Below are 16,406 nucleotides of genomic sequence, written 5' to 3'. Positions count from 1 at the left end.
CAGAGGAAACGAAGAAGAAAAAATCGCTTTCCAGGAAAACGTACTTTTTTCAGACAACATGATTCCAACAGCCAAATAAACCAACCACAAAATAGAAAACCAGCCGCTTGTCTCGAATCATCTGGGAATCTTGCACGCGTTAGACCCGATCTGAATCCCTGAACATTCCTATTTAAGGGCTATTTTCCATTTTCCCGAAATGAGACCTTACTGAAAGGCAGGACTTACGTTATAGAGTAACATTTTATCGACCTGCGCTGAATTTGCACTCCGTGGATGGGGATCGTTCAATTTTACATTCAGGCACATATTACTTGGGAAAATGGCCACCGAATTTCCAATTTGGAATAATTATTGATGAAATCATTCTCTAGCTAGGTGTTTGACGGAAAGTGAAATCATGAAAGAGACAGATCGGGGAAGTTTTCTGTAAGATCACTTCTCTAGCGGATTCGAAAATAAGTCTACAGGGTAATATTTTTGTTGAGGAAACTCCTGAAACTTGCGGGTGGGATATCATGGAAGTGATTAACGATTTCAAGAAAAGCTTAACAATATTTTGAGACATGGTTGAAGGAACCAAAACAAAATATGACTGAGTATCGATATTCTCACCTCAAGAATTTGACACTCATGTGTAATTCAACAGTGCAAAATTTGTTTAGTTGTATTTGTCGGAATATCCATAAAGCCCCTGAAGTCTTTATACTTCCTCGAGTGTTTTCATAGTGACTAAATTCTAGTCAATTCGTGCTGTATTAAAAAATTGTTTTCACAGGACAGAGCACAAGCACTACAGGAAAATCCTTAAGGCGCTCTCATAGCGGTGCTTATTTGGATACTACTTTTCCCAGTCGTTGGATTGGCATCGAGGTTTTACAGAATAACCAGCCCGCTCGCCAGAATTGACACTTTTGGACTTTTTTATGGGGTTATTTGAAGCAAAAGGTGAACGAAACTGAGCCTACTTCAATATTGGATATACGGCAGAGAATAATAAATATTTGTAGAGATATTGACGTTACTGTGTTCCAAAATAATCGGCGTGAAATATCGGATAGGCTGTTCATATGTCAAGAAGTTCAAGGCAACCATTTCGAGCATCTTCTGAAGTGACCTCAAGCTTAATACCTCGTATTATGTAGTTAAATGTCAATGTATTCAGGCAATTATTTAAAGTTCCGCATTTTTGTAGTAGTTGAAAATATTGACATTATATTTTAGGGTTGTGAAGCATTTGTCAGGAGCTTCAAAAAGATGTGTCACAAGATCCCCTTTCTATTTAATTTTTTTTCCCAGATGGCGCCTAGTCACCATTTCGAAAGTTTCATCTGTCAATTGCACTACAAAATAAAGTATTCATGCATTAATTTCATTATCCCAAATTTCAATTTTTTGAGTTGACCCGTTCAAAAAATAATATGGTGGGGGACATTAAAGAAATGCACTGTATTTCTGAAACTTATAAAAATTTTCAACCAACGAAAAATAAGTTTTTCAAAAATAACGAATTTTCTGATATTTCACCGCCCAGTCAAAATCCATTCTGTAGGCTAATAGTTTCTGCATCAAAATACTTATTGCGCATCACCCTGTACATGACAAATACTCCCATGCTGTTTTGATTTCAGGTAGATTTCGGTGAAGTGTTCATTCCTCCCAACTTAGAAGTCCCCAAACCGAGGGTTCTCCCGGAGTTCAAGAGACTCGCCCATGGACTCCGATCTGACAACATTAGTATTCTGGATGCGAAGACTTTTTACATTCCCAACTTACACTACGACGGCGCAGGGCCGGATGCGTATTTCTGGGTAGGAAATGGGTCGGAGCCAACGTCTTTTGGGATCAAAGTACCGAACGAAATGGGGTCTTTAGATCCCTTGAGGTAAGATTACAGAAAGCCACTGATAATTATAACCGTTGTCATCGCAAAAAACCTTGGAGCTCGCAATTTTGACTTGATAATATCTTGTATAATTTACACTTAAGGTTTCACTTACATGGAACTTTCGATGTTTCGGGATAAGTCTCTTTAGCACTAATCTTGATAACATTACACTGTCTGTTGAAGAAATAAGGTGCATTTTCATTTTTATCGAAGATATATTTATTTAATAATTTCAATATTCCTAGCCTATTATTTGCAGACGACCTGAAACTATATTATAATAGCAGGGGAGCCCACGATGCAAAATGATAAGATGATAAGAAGAAAAAAATTTTATATAATACATATATACCTTTTCATCGGTGGGGGAAGCGGCTATAGATTTTAAAATATGTAAAAAAATACTGTTGCATGGACATACTCGAGCGCGTCAGATATTGATAGCATCAATGTCCTACGTATTTTTAATAATGTTTTTATGTTAATCTGATCGTTTGCATGATGTGGGTGATTGTACGTAAGGGTTAAAAGTAAAAAAAAATTATTCGAGCGCGTCAGATTTTCTAAGGGGGTGTTAAGTGTAACAAGCGCGTCAGATTAAGATATATATGGTTCATCTTAATGTTTTAGACGTGCTGTCTCATAATCTGACGATTATCTAGAGGGATTCGCTCAATCTGACAAAAACAATATTTTTAAATATTTTTTTTCAATTCATTGAACTTAATTAATTGAAAAGCTCGGGAAACAGCATGCAAATAAATAAGTGTATGTTTTTGAAGAAGAATACTTGTATTTATAAGAAAGTAATTTTTAAAAAATGCTAAAAAAAATAAATTTTTTATATTCAATTGATTAATTAATGAAGAAAAGAGAAATTAAACTTTCTATGTTCTTTACCATTCTATTTGTAATTATTGTAATTAACGTTACTACAGTTTCGTCCTATAACTTATATATTGTATAAGTTTGAAAATGTCCTTCTTAGCACCAAGAAGGGGAGGTCGACACAATCTTAGTTTCAATTTTATGTGCAGCAGCTTTAATAAAACCTGTGAACATTGCGATATTCATTTCGACTCTCTGATAGACCTCATTAATCTAAAGGCTGATGACAAATTCGGAAAAGGTGCTTCTGGCAATTTTGAATAAAAAAAACATAATATTTCAGTAAATTCAAAACTTAGTCGGACCTACATCCAACCTCCTGATGATTTGTTATGATTTTACCCTGAGATATTGCATAAACCAGGTATGAATCATTGTTTAGATTATCAGTTCCAATATTTGATCAATCAATGCGCTGAACTAGCGTCAGATGAAAAATATTAGCACTGAATGGTTTCTCAGAATCATTGAATCATCCTGATTATGGAATGCGATAATTGAGTATTTCTTACGAATTATCTTTAGAAAAACAAGCTTTTCTACGAACTGAAGATTCATTATCATCCATAAATCTCGGTATAAATATCCATGATTGTACTTCTCATATATCATTTTAGATTAGATTACCAGCCTGTAATTTCCAATCATTCAACAAATAAAAGTGGCAACAAAGACGAGAATCATCAGTCAGATCAGTTTACAAATAAATCAGTTGTACCTGTTGGTGCACTTTTATAATATTACTCAGTTTTGCTGATACAAAAGATAAATCATGACTCCGCACCATCATGGACCACCTCACCATGGGCCTCCACACCATGGACCACCTCACCATGGGCCTCCACACCATGGACCACCTCACCATGGGCCTCCACACCATGGACCACCTCACCATGGGCCTCCACACCATGGACCACCTCACCATGGGCCTCCACATCATGGACCACCTCACCATGGGCCTCCACACCATGGACTGCCTCACTTTGGACCACATCACCATCATCATGTTTCACGTCCACGATATCCACCTTGTGCTCATTTTGTTTATAGACATGATTGTCATCATTGTTGTAGATGGGAATTCTGGTGAACATTTTCAATTATTCAAGCTGAAGTGTCCCGTCTATCTGTATGATTTTTTTATATTAGGATGTGATCGATAGGTAATAAATAATTATATTATTATTATTTATATATTATTATATCCTTGTCCCGATCTTCGTTTTATGGTGTCATTAGTTTTTCATTGAATTTTTCGAGAGTCAGTATGATAAATAGTTTCTGACAGGTGTGGAAATATTCTTATAAGTCCATCACTGATAATATGAATAATCGATTCCAGGATGTAAATTCACGAAAATATTTATTGAAATATTATCAACAGCTCAGAAAATCTTATTTTATTTGTATGTAAGCTACTGCTGATGGTAGGATGGAAGCAGAAAATATTGTCATTGATGCTTATGAATTACATACAATCAATTTTCTAAATTCAGTAGAGTATCGTATTGTCAAAAAGGGGGACATGTTCTCAAAAATGAATTACAACTATTGAATTAATCACAAATTATCATCAATCATTGATCATGAAACTTTCTTTCAAACTTCTTTCTTGCATTAATATTGTAATTATCTTTAAAGTGTTAGGAATCACACGTTAAAAGGTAAGACCTCGTTAGTTCTTAGCTCGCACAAGTTTCTCAACTTCTGAGAGTTGTCGTTCGAACAGTAACAATCAATTTACAATTTCCTTTTTATTCATTCTTTCGCAATGCAAAGCGATCTAGTGTTAGGAATCACACGTTAAAAAGTAAGACCTCGTTGATCCTTAGTTCTCACAAGTTTCGACTTCTGAGGGTTGTCGTTCGTAGGGGTACAACAGCTGGTTAACGGAAAAACAGATTTTAAACAGATTCAAACAGAAACCAGGATACGAGTGCTAAATGTTTTCATTATTAAACAAAATCCTAGAATATGTAAATGGAGGAGAATACCCAGCCGTGATTCTTTGTGATTTAAGTAGAGCATTCGACTGCGTTAATCATAAAAAACTTATTTCAAAATCAGAAATGTATGGTATAAGAGGGGTTTCTCTGAGTTGGCTGACATCATTTCTGGAAAATAGATGACAATATGTGTCAGTTCAAGTTGAGAGAGTAAATGAAATCTATAGAGTCAATTCCGAATATCTGAATCTAAGTTCGGAAGTGCCACAGGGTTCAATAATAGGTCCTCTACTGTTTGTACTTTATGTAAATAACATTGAATCAGTAATTACCGAAGGTCATTATACCGCTTATGCAGAAGACTTTTCGCTAGTTTTATCTACACCAGATACAAAAGAATTACAAAACAATTGTGCCAGAATAGTAAGGCGAATATCAAATTATTTCAATAACAACGATTTACTTTTTAAAGCGGACAAAACAGATGTTATTCGTATTCACAACTGGCAAAACAGAGCGGAAAATATACATTTCATGGTGAACAATGTGACCCTAACAAATACTAATCACAATGTAAGATTCTTGGGTATCATTTTAGATGAGTTCCTCAATTGGAAAGGCCACTGTCAACAATTAATATCAAAACTTAATTCATTGAAGTTTCTCTTCATCAATTTACGAACAGTTTTAACAAAACGTCAGCTGCTGAAATATATTATGCTCAAGTAGAATCAAGACTTAGGTATGGTATGGAAGCAGGAAATGTTTTTGTAGCACAAAAGCAAATTCTGAGGTGCATAGTAAATTTTTCGAATAGAGAATCATGCAAGGCACTTTTTAATGAGTACGGTGTTTCAACTTTAACATCAGTTTATATTTTTGAAGTGTGTATCTATTTATTTATTTATTTATTTATTCACCCTAACAGACCACATAGGTCTAATTACAAGGATGACCTTATTACATACAATATAATAGATCGATACAATATAATACACTAAAAATAAAAAGAAGTAAAAATTATAAATCAGTTACTGACGGGGTCGATTAATAAGTGTGATGATCCTACAAAGACATTGCCACTATCTGTATAATGATTTTTTTCCTTAAATTTGTTAGAGAATCTGTCCAATCTATATCAATTATTACATTCAGTTCATTTGCGAGACGCAACATACCTGTAAGTGGGGCACCTACGGATTGCCCTATGTATGTGTTCAAAAATAAATCAAGATTTACAACAAATCAAAAACTTCACCAACATGATACTAGAACCAAGAACCATTTTCATTTGCCATTAGCTAGATTCAAAGTAACATCATGTGGACCAAAATACATAGGTCCAAAGATATATAACCACCTTCCAGATTATTTAAAGGCCTTGAATAGTCTTTCTCTGTTCAAAAAATCATTAAAAAAATGTTCATTACAAAAATATTTTTATGCTTTGCAGGAATTCTTTGAATAATGCATCTTAGTTTTAGAGCTTGAGCCTGTCTTCCTCTTTTCTTTTTTTTTAATTTGTATTATATTGACACTTCCTACACAATTTTAGTGTCCTACTGGAAATAAAGAATCATTATTATTATTATTATTATTATTAATTTCCGTAACAAGTCCGGAAAATAAAGTTATTTTTTGTGCGAATAGACAAAATTCTGGAAGTCTGCGAGTCAAAAAAACTCTTTTTGGACGTGTTGCTTACACCATTTTTTCGGCAACCGTGTAGAATTTCAAGTCAGTGAGACACATTTCTTTGTAGAACAAAATTAAATATTGGAATTCCAACAGATTAGGTCCTAACAGAAACATTATAATTTTTCGATTTCTTCTAATTCCGCGATTCTCAATTCGAGATTCACATAACGGTGGATACCAATACGCGTAGGCTGAATAGAACATTTTTAATAATCACGAATAATCTGTTATGTGGAGTATTGGATGGCCTTGAAAATAAATATTGCCTATATGTACAACAGCTGGTTTCCTTGACCAATTACAACAAAAGTTCTCTCAATATGTGTTTTGGAATCTGAAATTGTCACAAACAACATGTCTCTCTTGTCGTTTATTGGATCAATTATTATTTTTGTTAGTTCTTCGACTCGTCCGCCCTCCACTCGTCCAGGGACATAAATATCAGACCAGAGCCTGTGGATCCACAGTCGACGCTTGGTATTAAGCGCCCCATACACTGTCAGTTCAACTGAAGATAATTATAAGGCCGTAGATCGGCATTGCCCACACATTTATCAGTTGATCTGAAGATAATGGACTGCAGTTCGCCCGGACTGAAGGTGTGTGGTTGCCGGGCAGGCGGGGATAGGATGAGAGATTCGCGACAGGCAGCGACCTGTCCGAAAATGATCTCATGCAGCCCCCACCACACACTGTCAGTTAGCCTGCAGGCAAGCGATCTGTTGTCACCGTTTCCATCAGTTTTGCGTGAGATAATTTTCGTGAGATCATTCACCAGCCGAGATTGGACTGACGGGGAAAGATGGACGGGAAACCTCCTTTCATTTCCGCATTTATTGAATTATATCGGGCCTACCCCTGTTTATGGAAAGTCAAGGACGATTCCTACGCAAATAAAAGATCGCGGGATGAGGCGTACGGAGAGTTGTTGAAGTTGTATCAAAAAACTGTGCCGTCAGCCACCGTTGACACAGTGAAAAGAAAAATTAATAACTTGGGATGTGCGTTCCGTAAAGAGTTGAAGAAAGTAAAACAGCAAAAGTCGGGCTCATCGGGAGATGACGCGTATACCCCGTCACTGTGGTATTTCGACTTGCTATTGTTTACAGCCGACCATGAAGAAACTAGAGCGACGATTGGGAGTGAGGAATCACAACTCGTAAGTTACTATTTTTATTCTATTCTAATTTATTCTTTAATTCATATCAAATACAGACAACACTAGAAACAAATTTTCACAGTATAATATTTCACCCTCTCACCCTAATTGGTGACAAATTTGTTTTGCCAGGAAACTGCACCTTCTCCAACAAAATAGTTCTTGAAATTATCACGATTCTCCTTTGCTTTTTCACACGAAACTTGTGTATTATATCCCTGTCGTAGACCCACCATCTGATCTTCATCCCTATCCCCTCGAATAACTTCCCCACTATCAATATCTTCTACATCGAGTGAATTTGATGGCATGTACAACGGTTTTGCTTCCTTCCTCAGAAAATTATGAAGAGCACACGCTGCTAGCACAATGAAATCTATTTTTTCTGGTTTCAAGTTGATTTCTGTGTGAAATATCCGGAAACGACTTGACAGAATGCCGAAAGTATTTTCCACTATTCTGCGAGCTCTGCTCAAACGGTAGTTGAATATGCGCTGGTCATAAGTCAATTGTCTTTGTGGATATGGTTTAAGTACGTTTTCATGCAAAGCAAAAGCGTCGTCAGCTACAAATACAAAATTGAGGTTTGCCTTGTTGGCACTGTTCGGTGGCAAATTGAGACTTTTGTTTAGTAACTTCGTATAAAAACCGGTACATTCAATTACACCTCCATCAGAGACTCTGCCGTTACAGCCAACGTTGACGTATATGAACTGATAGTCTGCGTTAACGATTGCCATCAAAACTATACTGCAAAACCCCTTGTAATTATAAAAATATGAGCCACTGTTTGGAGGTTTCTTGATTCTGATATGCTTCCCATCAATGGCCCCTCCACAATTAGGAAAGTTCCATCTGTTTTCGAAATCTTTCCCTGTCTGTCGCCATTCGTCTTCAGAGTTTGGTAACTGAAACAAATAATAAATATAAAACAAGGTGTATTATATGTTGATTAATATTTCATGTTATATGTTATTTATGTGATATTATATGTTATTCAGCTTTTAAAGTTTCTATTCAATTTATGTTCCAGGAGAGTCAGGATGAAACCTCAAACCATACGTCATCACAACTGGTATCGCCCCCTGCTAGCCTCAGTTGGTCTGACAGTATTTCATCAGGCCTATCAACTTCATCCGGAAATACAAAAAAATCGGGCAATCAGAAAAAAAGAAAAGATGCTATCGACGCAGCTTTGAAAGCTTTGAAGGAGGACGATGAGTTCGATGGCATTGGGCTCAACGTCGCATGCAAATTACGCCGTATGGATGGAGATCAAAAACCATTTGCTGAAATGTTGATCAACAAAGTGTTGATGCATGGTGTGAAGGGAAGGCTTCAAGAGGAAACTGATTTTCTGGGTCTCAAGTTCGTACAGCCGCAAACACCAGTTCGTCGAGTAGAAACACAGATTTCCTGCTCCTTTGGAAAACCTCTTCCAGACTACTAACAACTTCAATCCGAGAACTGGAGGGGGAAGTACCACAAAAGAATACTTGGTATCTGCTGATGCTGACTCTGATAACCAGTTGTCTGAATTGTTATTGTTGAAGTAGTTGTCTGAAAATAGTTGTCCTTAAAAGCGCATTAGGTTTCCGTTATTAAAATACTTATTAAAATAGGTTATTAAAATACTTCCTTTATCATTTAAAATACTCATCTGATTTTTTTTCTCAATAATTTCCAATACACAATTACATATCTGCTTACATAATTTTTAAATGTAATGGAGCCAAATAAAACATAATAAGATGAATGAAGTTTTTTTTTAATTCAATCTTACCTTCAAATAAGAATCCTTCAGCACCAGGTAAAGTTGTTTGCAGGTCTCGGGTATGATTTTCCCGAGGGCTTGAGGTGAAATTCGCGTGGGAAACTTCAGATCTTCGAAACTTTGACCCGTTGCCAAAAATCTCAGAGTTGCAGTCAACCTTTCTTCGGCAGTGATAGCCTGGCGCAAATGAGTGTCCATTTTTCTGATTTTCAATGCAACCAAATTTAGAAGTTTTTGGAAATTTTCTTCACTCATCCTCAGATAATTCACCAGATCTTCGTGGTGAGACAGCCTCAGTTCACGGAGCAACGACATGTGAGAGCTAGCCTCTCTATCTCGCAGCCAACTTTTTACCCAGACCCTTTTTTCTTGGGGTTCCACAAGAACTGACAAAACAAACGCACAACGTTTCCGACGGAGCATGGTGATAAACTGGGGATCTCCTGCAGTCCTGTTTCTTGGCCGCGACAGTCCGCATGCAGTCCTGATTCATTGACCGACAGTCCGCCTGCAGGTACCGGAGTGTAGTGTGTGCTATCTTCAGGCTATCATCTGCAGTTCAGTATGGCCGCCTGCAGACGGTTGACTGCTAGTGTATGGAAGTCGGCGATATTGGTCTTACGATCGCCTGTTGAGGCGACGGCCTGCAGGGAATCGCATAGTGTATGTAGTCTCTTAGGCAGATAGAGGTCCTTGCGGAGGCCAATGGCGAGACCTGGAGAGTGGGCATATCGTGACCCCGGTGTCAAGTCTCAAAACCCTTAAAGCGTGTCACCACCCGAGGAATAGGCTGATTGAGACCTCAGTGTCGTACCTTCTTGATAATGACTTCAAAGTCGAATTCGAAACGTCGAACAACAGAAAACATCAGACGCGGATAAACCCGGAATTCGGATTATCATTATTATTGTGTACTTTTCAACAAGTGGAAAAAAAGTTTTATTATCATTGTTGTTATTTGACAATCATAATTGTAGTTCAACTTTCTCTATTGTTTTCAGAGGATACCAAGGTGAAGATATTGAAATACAACTACCAGGCCTATTGACTGTTTACGACATAGACTGGCTGGCAGTTTGGTGTGTTCAATACAGGCATAACTTTGGACACGTCCACGTTCCAAAGGACCTAGATGTCCCGCCTGCTCTTGGCCAGACAAAGATATCTGTGAGTTCAAAGTTGAAGCATTTGTGAGTGAAGTATATGAAACTGTTTTTCGTTTTACAGCCTCCTTGGTGGTACAATCCAGTAAGTAGTCTTGGGAGGGGTATAGATTTTGTTGTCAACAAGGAAGACAAATTCATCCTCTGACAATCAGTGTACGGGGGCTCCACTTTCCATAGAAATCCCTCTGCATTCCTGTTGGAGGTCTTAGAAAATTGAATTTAAATGATTAGTTACTTCTAAATTTTCCAAACCCTGAAATGGCGTCTTTGTGTAGTTGATATCTAAGATAAAGACGAGTTAGATGCTGTTGAATTCACACTTGTATCTTGCTAGCACTTGAGACTCTCATCTTTCGATAATAAAAACGGGACTAATATATGCATTATATGCATTCACCGCTTAAACGCGTTTTTTCTTTGGCCCGGGACTTTTTAGCCCATGTTTTGGAAGGTGGAGAAATACTTTTGATATAAGAGAAATGGGTAAAGAATTCTACAATTTCCCAGATAATTCAACAACATCTCGACAACACCAGAAGCATTTTATTTGTCAAACTGATCACATTTTTCAGACAAGCAGCACCCCAAGAACAACACCCCCCACCAACTGCCGGGAATTTTTAGATAAACGTTTGCAAGTGAGATGGAAACTGGAGGAAGACTATATTGACGTTATACTATCTGCAAAAATTAGAGAAGATCAGTACATTGCCTTTGGTTTGTCTGGTTCTCCGGGAAAACCACAAATGGTAAGTTATAATTTATGCTTCATTCACTATTTTACTATTTTTCAATTATTAGTAGTACACTGTTCTGTTACTATGAATATCCTCAGTCATGGTAATAAATATTTTCGTATCGAAACATTTTTGGACCATGGTTTATAAAGCAATACATCATAATTTTATAATTTTTTGATGCCGTTTCGCTTTCTTGAATATTCGCATATCATCAAGGAACATCGTGCATAATAAATTTAGGTAATTAGGACAATGTCAATTATTGTTTCAGGCTTCTTGGTCTAGGAGAGAACCCACATAATGTGAAATGTTATAGCCTAATCAACAAGTTCAAAAACATGAAAAATAGAGATAAAGGTCCTAAAAGTATGAGCTATAGCTCATTCGATTCGGAATCACTTCTAGATAAGTTTTTTTGAAGGATTTTGGTGCAGGTAAAAAATTGCAATTGTTATTAACAAAATAAGATGAAAAAATGGTATTAAGTTTTTCGTTAATAACTCAAAAAATATTAATATTTAAATAATTTTGAAAAAAGCTCGTTGAAATGGAGGAAATTTCCGATAAAAAAGTCCGACTCCCGAAACTTCATCTCCATTATTTATAATTTTAATTTGACGTTGAAAATAGGGTTCCGCGCGGCTGTTACGGCATGCGCGCGCTGCTGCTAAAGAGAGTTTATCAAAAGAAATATTTTTTTTATAGCATAAAATGTCATTTTAAAAATTTGAAAAAAATCCAGTATCTTCTCAACACTTGAATAAATCGAGTCCCGTAGAAAAAAAGTTTTATGATAATTTTTCAAAAAGTTATTCAAGTGTTAACTAACAATTTTTTTCCAATCTCCGTTGGCATAAATAATGGGATAAAAGGTATAAATCATTGGCCTAAAATTTTTAAACTTCGTGGAGCCCTTTTGATATATATACTTCTTACGATCCTGCGATAAAAGTTCATAAAAATTTATTAATTTGTTAATTATGATTTTTTATAACTATTGCAAAATGAAATATCTAAAATTGTTGATAAATATTTTTTTTTCAATTGATATTTAGCTATGTCTGTTTTCACATTAAACAATGGCAGTTATCAACATAGGATATGAATTTGATACGTAATTTGTTTATTAAATTCTTTCAAACAAATTGAGAAATTCAAAATTTTCGAAAACATTTTTTTGCTATTCTGTTGTCTAGAGATAATTATCATTTGAAAAAAATGTTTTTCCTAATTTCGATTTTTAATTGTTTGAAATCGATTTTTTCATATTTCGATTGTTTAAATAATTAGTTAAGAAATAATTTTACTTTTGAAAATCATTATTTATACTTTTAAATAATTTGGCAGAAAAAAAATTACTTATTATTCAATTGTTCATTAGTTTAACAATTTGTTATAAACAAATATTGACCAACGTTATATTTTTTCTGAAGCAGAAAAAAATATGAAAACAGCTATATGTAAAAAAGTGCCATAAATTTTTTTTTCATTTATCATAATACTTTTTAATATCATACGATACGGTGATTGTAGCGAACTTTTTTATATATATCTGTTTTTATAATTTTTTTCTGCTTCAGAAAAAAAATATAACGTTCGTCAATATTTGTTTATAATAAATTGTTGAACTAATAAACAATTAAATGATGAATAAGAACATTTTTGTTGCCAAACTATTTAAAAGTATAAATTATAATTTTTAAAGCAAAATTATTTCTTAACTAATTATTTAAACAATCGAAATATTAAAAAAATGATTTTAAACAATTAAAAATCAAAATTAAGAAAAAACTTTTTTATAATCATAATCATCTCTAGACAACAAAATAGCAAAATGAATTTTTTCAAAAATATTGAATTTCTCTATTTGTTTGAAACAATTTAATAAACAAATTACGTAAAAAATTCATATCCTATGTTAATAACTGCCATTGTTTAATGTGAAAACAGACATAGCTAAATATCAATTGAAAAAAATGTTTATCAACAATTTTTAGATATTTCATTTTGCAATAGTTATAAAAAATCATAATTAACAAATTATTAAATTTTTATGAACTTTTATCGCAGGATCGTATGAAGTGTATATATCAAAAGGGCTCCACGAAGTTTAAAATTTTCAGGCCAATTATTTATACCTTTTATCCCATTATTTATGCCAACGGAGATTGGTAAAAAAAATGTTAGTTAACATTGAATAACTTTTTGAAAAATGATGATAAAACTTTTTTTTACGGAACTCGATATATTCAAGTGTTAAGAAGATACTAGATTTTTTTAAATTTTTAAAATGACATTTTATGTTATAAAAAGTTATTTCTTTTGATAAACTCTCTTTAGCGGCAGCGCGCGCATGCCGTAACAGCTGCGCGGAACCCTATTTTCAACGTCAAATTAAAATTATAAATAATGTGGATAGAGTTTCGGGAGTCGGGACTTTTTTATTTCAAAATTCGTCCTCTTTAACGAACTTTTTCCAAAATTGCTTAAATGTTAATATCTTTTGACTTATTAACGAAAAACTAAATACCATTTTTTTCATCTCATTTTGTTAATAATTATTGCACTTTTTTACCTACACCAAAATCCTTCAAAAAAACTTTTCTAGAGGTGATTCCGAATCGATTGAGCCATCGCTCATATTTTTAGGACCTTTATCTCTATTTTTCATGTTTTTGAACTTGTTGATTAGACTATTATTCAAGCTGAATAGATAAATTTGAGTCCAATAAAATGTCTGCCTTGCAGAATCATCAAATGAATATGATTACAATACATCCGATATACAAATATCAATTTGGTCTTCTGTGACGCAACAACTTTTGTCTGGTTTCTACTACTTAGTAGTACTGCCTATTTATCAATTAGTAATCTCTATTAATTAGGGTCGATAATCTGTACCTATACATATATTGCATTATGAAGCAGTGTAAAGTACCTGAGGAAGCTACCCTTGAATTGAAACGCGTATTGGAAATGAATTCTATTTCAATGAATATTTGTGATTATCAACATGAATAGTAAACCCCTTCTCTAGGTTGGAGGAGACGTCATAGTCGCCTACTACGACTCCAATGCGGGCAGCTTCCACGCAGTCGACTACTACATGTCACACATGGCTCAGTGCGACGGAAAGCAGGGCGTTTGCCCCGATGAGCGCATTGGGGGTCGAAACGACGCGACTCTAATCTCCGGTTCGAGGGCGAACGGTATCACGTCCATCACGTTCAGAAGGCCTCTCAAGACGAATGAGGCTATCAACGATCAGCCAATCCCCCTGCAAGGGGAGGTTAGTGTCATCGCAGCTTTTGGGCCCCTCAATGCGCTTAAAGAGGCTAACGCCCATTCCATAACTGATAAGACTACTGAGGATTTCAGGATAGATTTCAGTAATTACGACGATCATGACTGTACAGTGAATTTGGAGGAGTTGTCGGATGAGGAGGGGCTAAAGCCGTGGCCGCCTGCTAGGATCATAGGTAAGATTTCATATACAGGGCTTTTCATGATGAGCGTTAATTAGCCGTTTCTATCAAACTATTCAGCGGATCAACCTGAAAATTCCACAGTATGCATAAGTCAATATGACCTACACGCCTAAAATATTTCAGACGAAGCGGCGTTGTCACTTCTACTATAAAGTAGCGATTTCTTTTATTTTTCAAATGGAACACCCCGTATATAATATCATATTATGATTCATTATCACTTTGTCAACAAATTCATATACTATTTTCCTATACCTATATATTACCGTTTAGAAGATATAAATTAATTTCGATATTTTTTTTACCATGCAAACATGAACTTTTATAAATGCTGATAATCTTGAACTCTCTTGCACTAAAACGATCAAATTTGAAATGGAGTGGAGTGATACTATGAGGATCTTCACTCCGAGTCATATTTTCATTTGCCTCATACAGGGTCTTCAAAAAATGCAGATACTTTGATCTCATGAAAAAATGAGTGGAACTCAATTTTTTCAAATGGAACACCTTGTATATTTCAACATTTTTGAGCTCTACATCCAATTTTAGATTAACTTTGTTCGGATAATACTATTTCTATTTTGAACCGTTTTCAAGATAAACTGTTTCAAACGGAAATTGACATGGTTTCCTTGTTCATCACTCATTTTTGTAAAACAGATTTCGTTTGATGTTTCTCAATTAGTCACAGATAATACAATGAAAAGATAATTATTAAAATACTCCTCAACCATCGAATGAAACTTCTATTCAAACAAGAGTTTTATTAACGCCGAAACACGAACTGAAAATAATAAACCCATAAATTAATGAGTTAATTAAATCGTCAGTGTATTTCAGAATATGTTCAAACACATCTCCACCTCTACTTAAATAAACATCTAATCTCTTCAAAAGATTGTCATGTGTAGCGCTTCTGATCAAGTCTGGAGTCAAACTATTGAAAGCAGTTGTAACTCTCGATTTCATATCTTTCATTGTTGTTATTGGAGTAGAGTAAACCATATTTTAAATGAAACCCCACACGAAATAATCTAATGGATTGCCATCTGGTGTTCTAGGAGGCCAACGAAAAGGTCCATTATTACCAATCCATCTGTCTTCGAAAATTTCGGTTAAAGCTTCGCTGACTGAATGAGAATTATGGGGTGGAGCACCATCCATTTGGTACCATACACGGTCTCTTCCTGGTCTATTATTTAAAATCATTTGAATTCCATTCCTCAGTAAATCTTCATAGTTTGATGCATTCAAATTATCATCATAAAACTCTATATAAAAAATTGACTCACTCTTTATGGCACAAAATACATTGAATTGCCATCTTTCTTGAAAACCCCTTTGGCGGACAATATGGGAATTTTCTGGCGCCCAATAATGACTGTTGTGTCTATTGAAAACTCCATTTTTTGTGAACTTGGCCTCATCTGTCCATATGATATTGTCAAGGAAATGTTCATCCTCTTGAGTCTTGACAAGTAACCATTCAAAGAATTCCACTCTACGAGGTAAATCAGTCTCTTTCAAATGTTGGACACAGTAGAACTTATAGGGATGCCATTTATGCTTATTATTAAGAATTCGACAAATTGTCACGTAGGGTATACCTATCTCCCTTTCAGCCTCGTGCAGAGAAGCATTTGGAAATGCATGAAA

At 35.1% G+C, this 16,406-nt stretch overlaps 1 protein-coding gene and 1 long non-coding RNA gene across 9 annotated transcripts in view; one reads left to right on the top strand and one right to left on the bottom strand.

The window, feature by feature from the left end:
* The window catches only part of LOC111507030 (protein Skeletor, isoforms B/C), a 122,237-nt gene that overhangs the window by 92,698 nt on the left and 13,133 nt on the right, over positions 1-16,406 (top strand). For 6 of the 8 annotated variants that reach the window (XR_012465780.1, XM_074176825.1, XM_074176821.1 and 3 more), the window contains 5 exons: positions 1,632-1,885; positions 10,355-10,520; positions 10,581-10,601; positions 11,092-11,268; positions 14,297-14,738. Coding sequence is in view for 7 of the 8 variants with exons in the window: in XM_074176825.1 (XP_074032926.1) it covers positions 1,632-1,885; positions 10,355-10,520; positions 10,581-10,601; positions 11,092-11,268; positions 14,297-14,738 (1,060 nt within the window). In the remaining variant the exon portion in view is untranslated. The remainder of the gene's footprint in view (positions 1-1,631; positions 1,886-10,354; positions 10,521-10,580; positions 10,602-11,091; positions 11,269-14,296; positions 14,739-16,406) is intronic. The other 2 variants (XM_074176827.1, XM_074176826.1) reach the window with 2 other exon arrangements.
* Positions 3,388-3,936, bottom strand: LOC141482886 (uncharacterized). Its single transcript, XR_012465781.1, has 2 exons — positions 3,724-3,936; positions 3,388-3,663 (listed from the first exon to the last, which is right to left on the bottom strand). It is a non-coding gene; the product is annotated as an uncharacterized lncRNA (long non-coding RNA).

This window comes from Leptinotarsa decemlineata, unplaced genomic scaffold (assembly GCF_025532065.1).
Source record: "Leptinotarsa decemlineata unplaced genomic scaffold, Ldec_3_MD MMD2_tig00002082_RagTag_RagTag, whole genome shotgun sequence".
Taxonomy (NCBI): Eukaryota; Metazoa; Arthropoda; class Insecta; order Coleoptera; family Chrysomelidae; genus Leptinotarsa; species Leptinotarsa decemlineata.
This window is presented reverse-complemented; position numbering and strand designations above follow the sequence as displayed.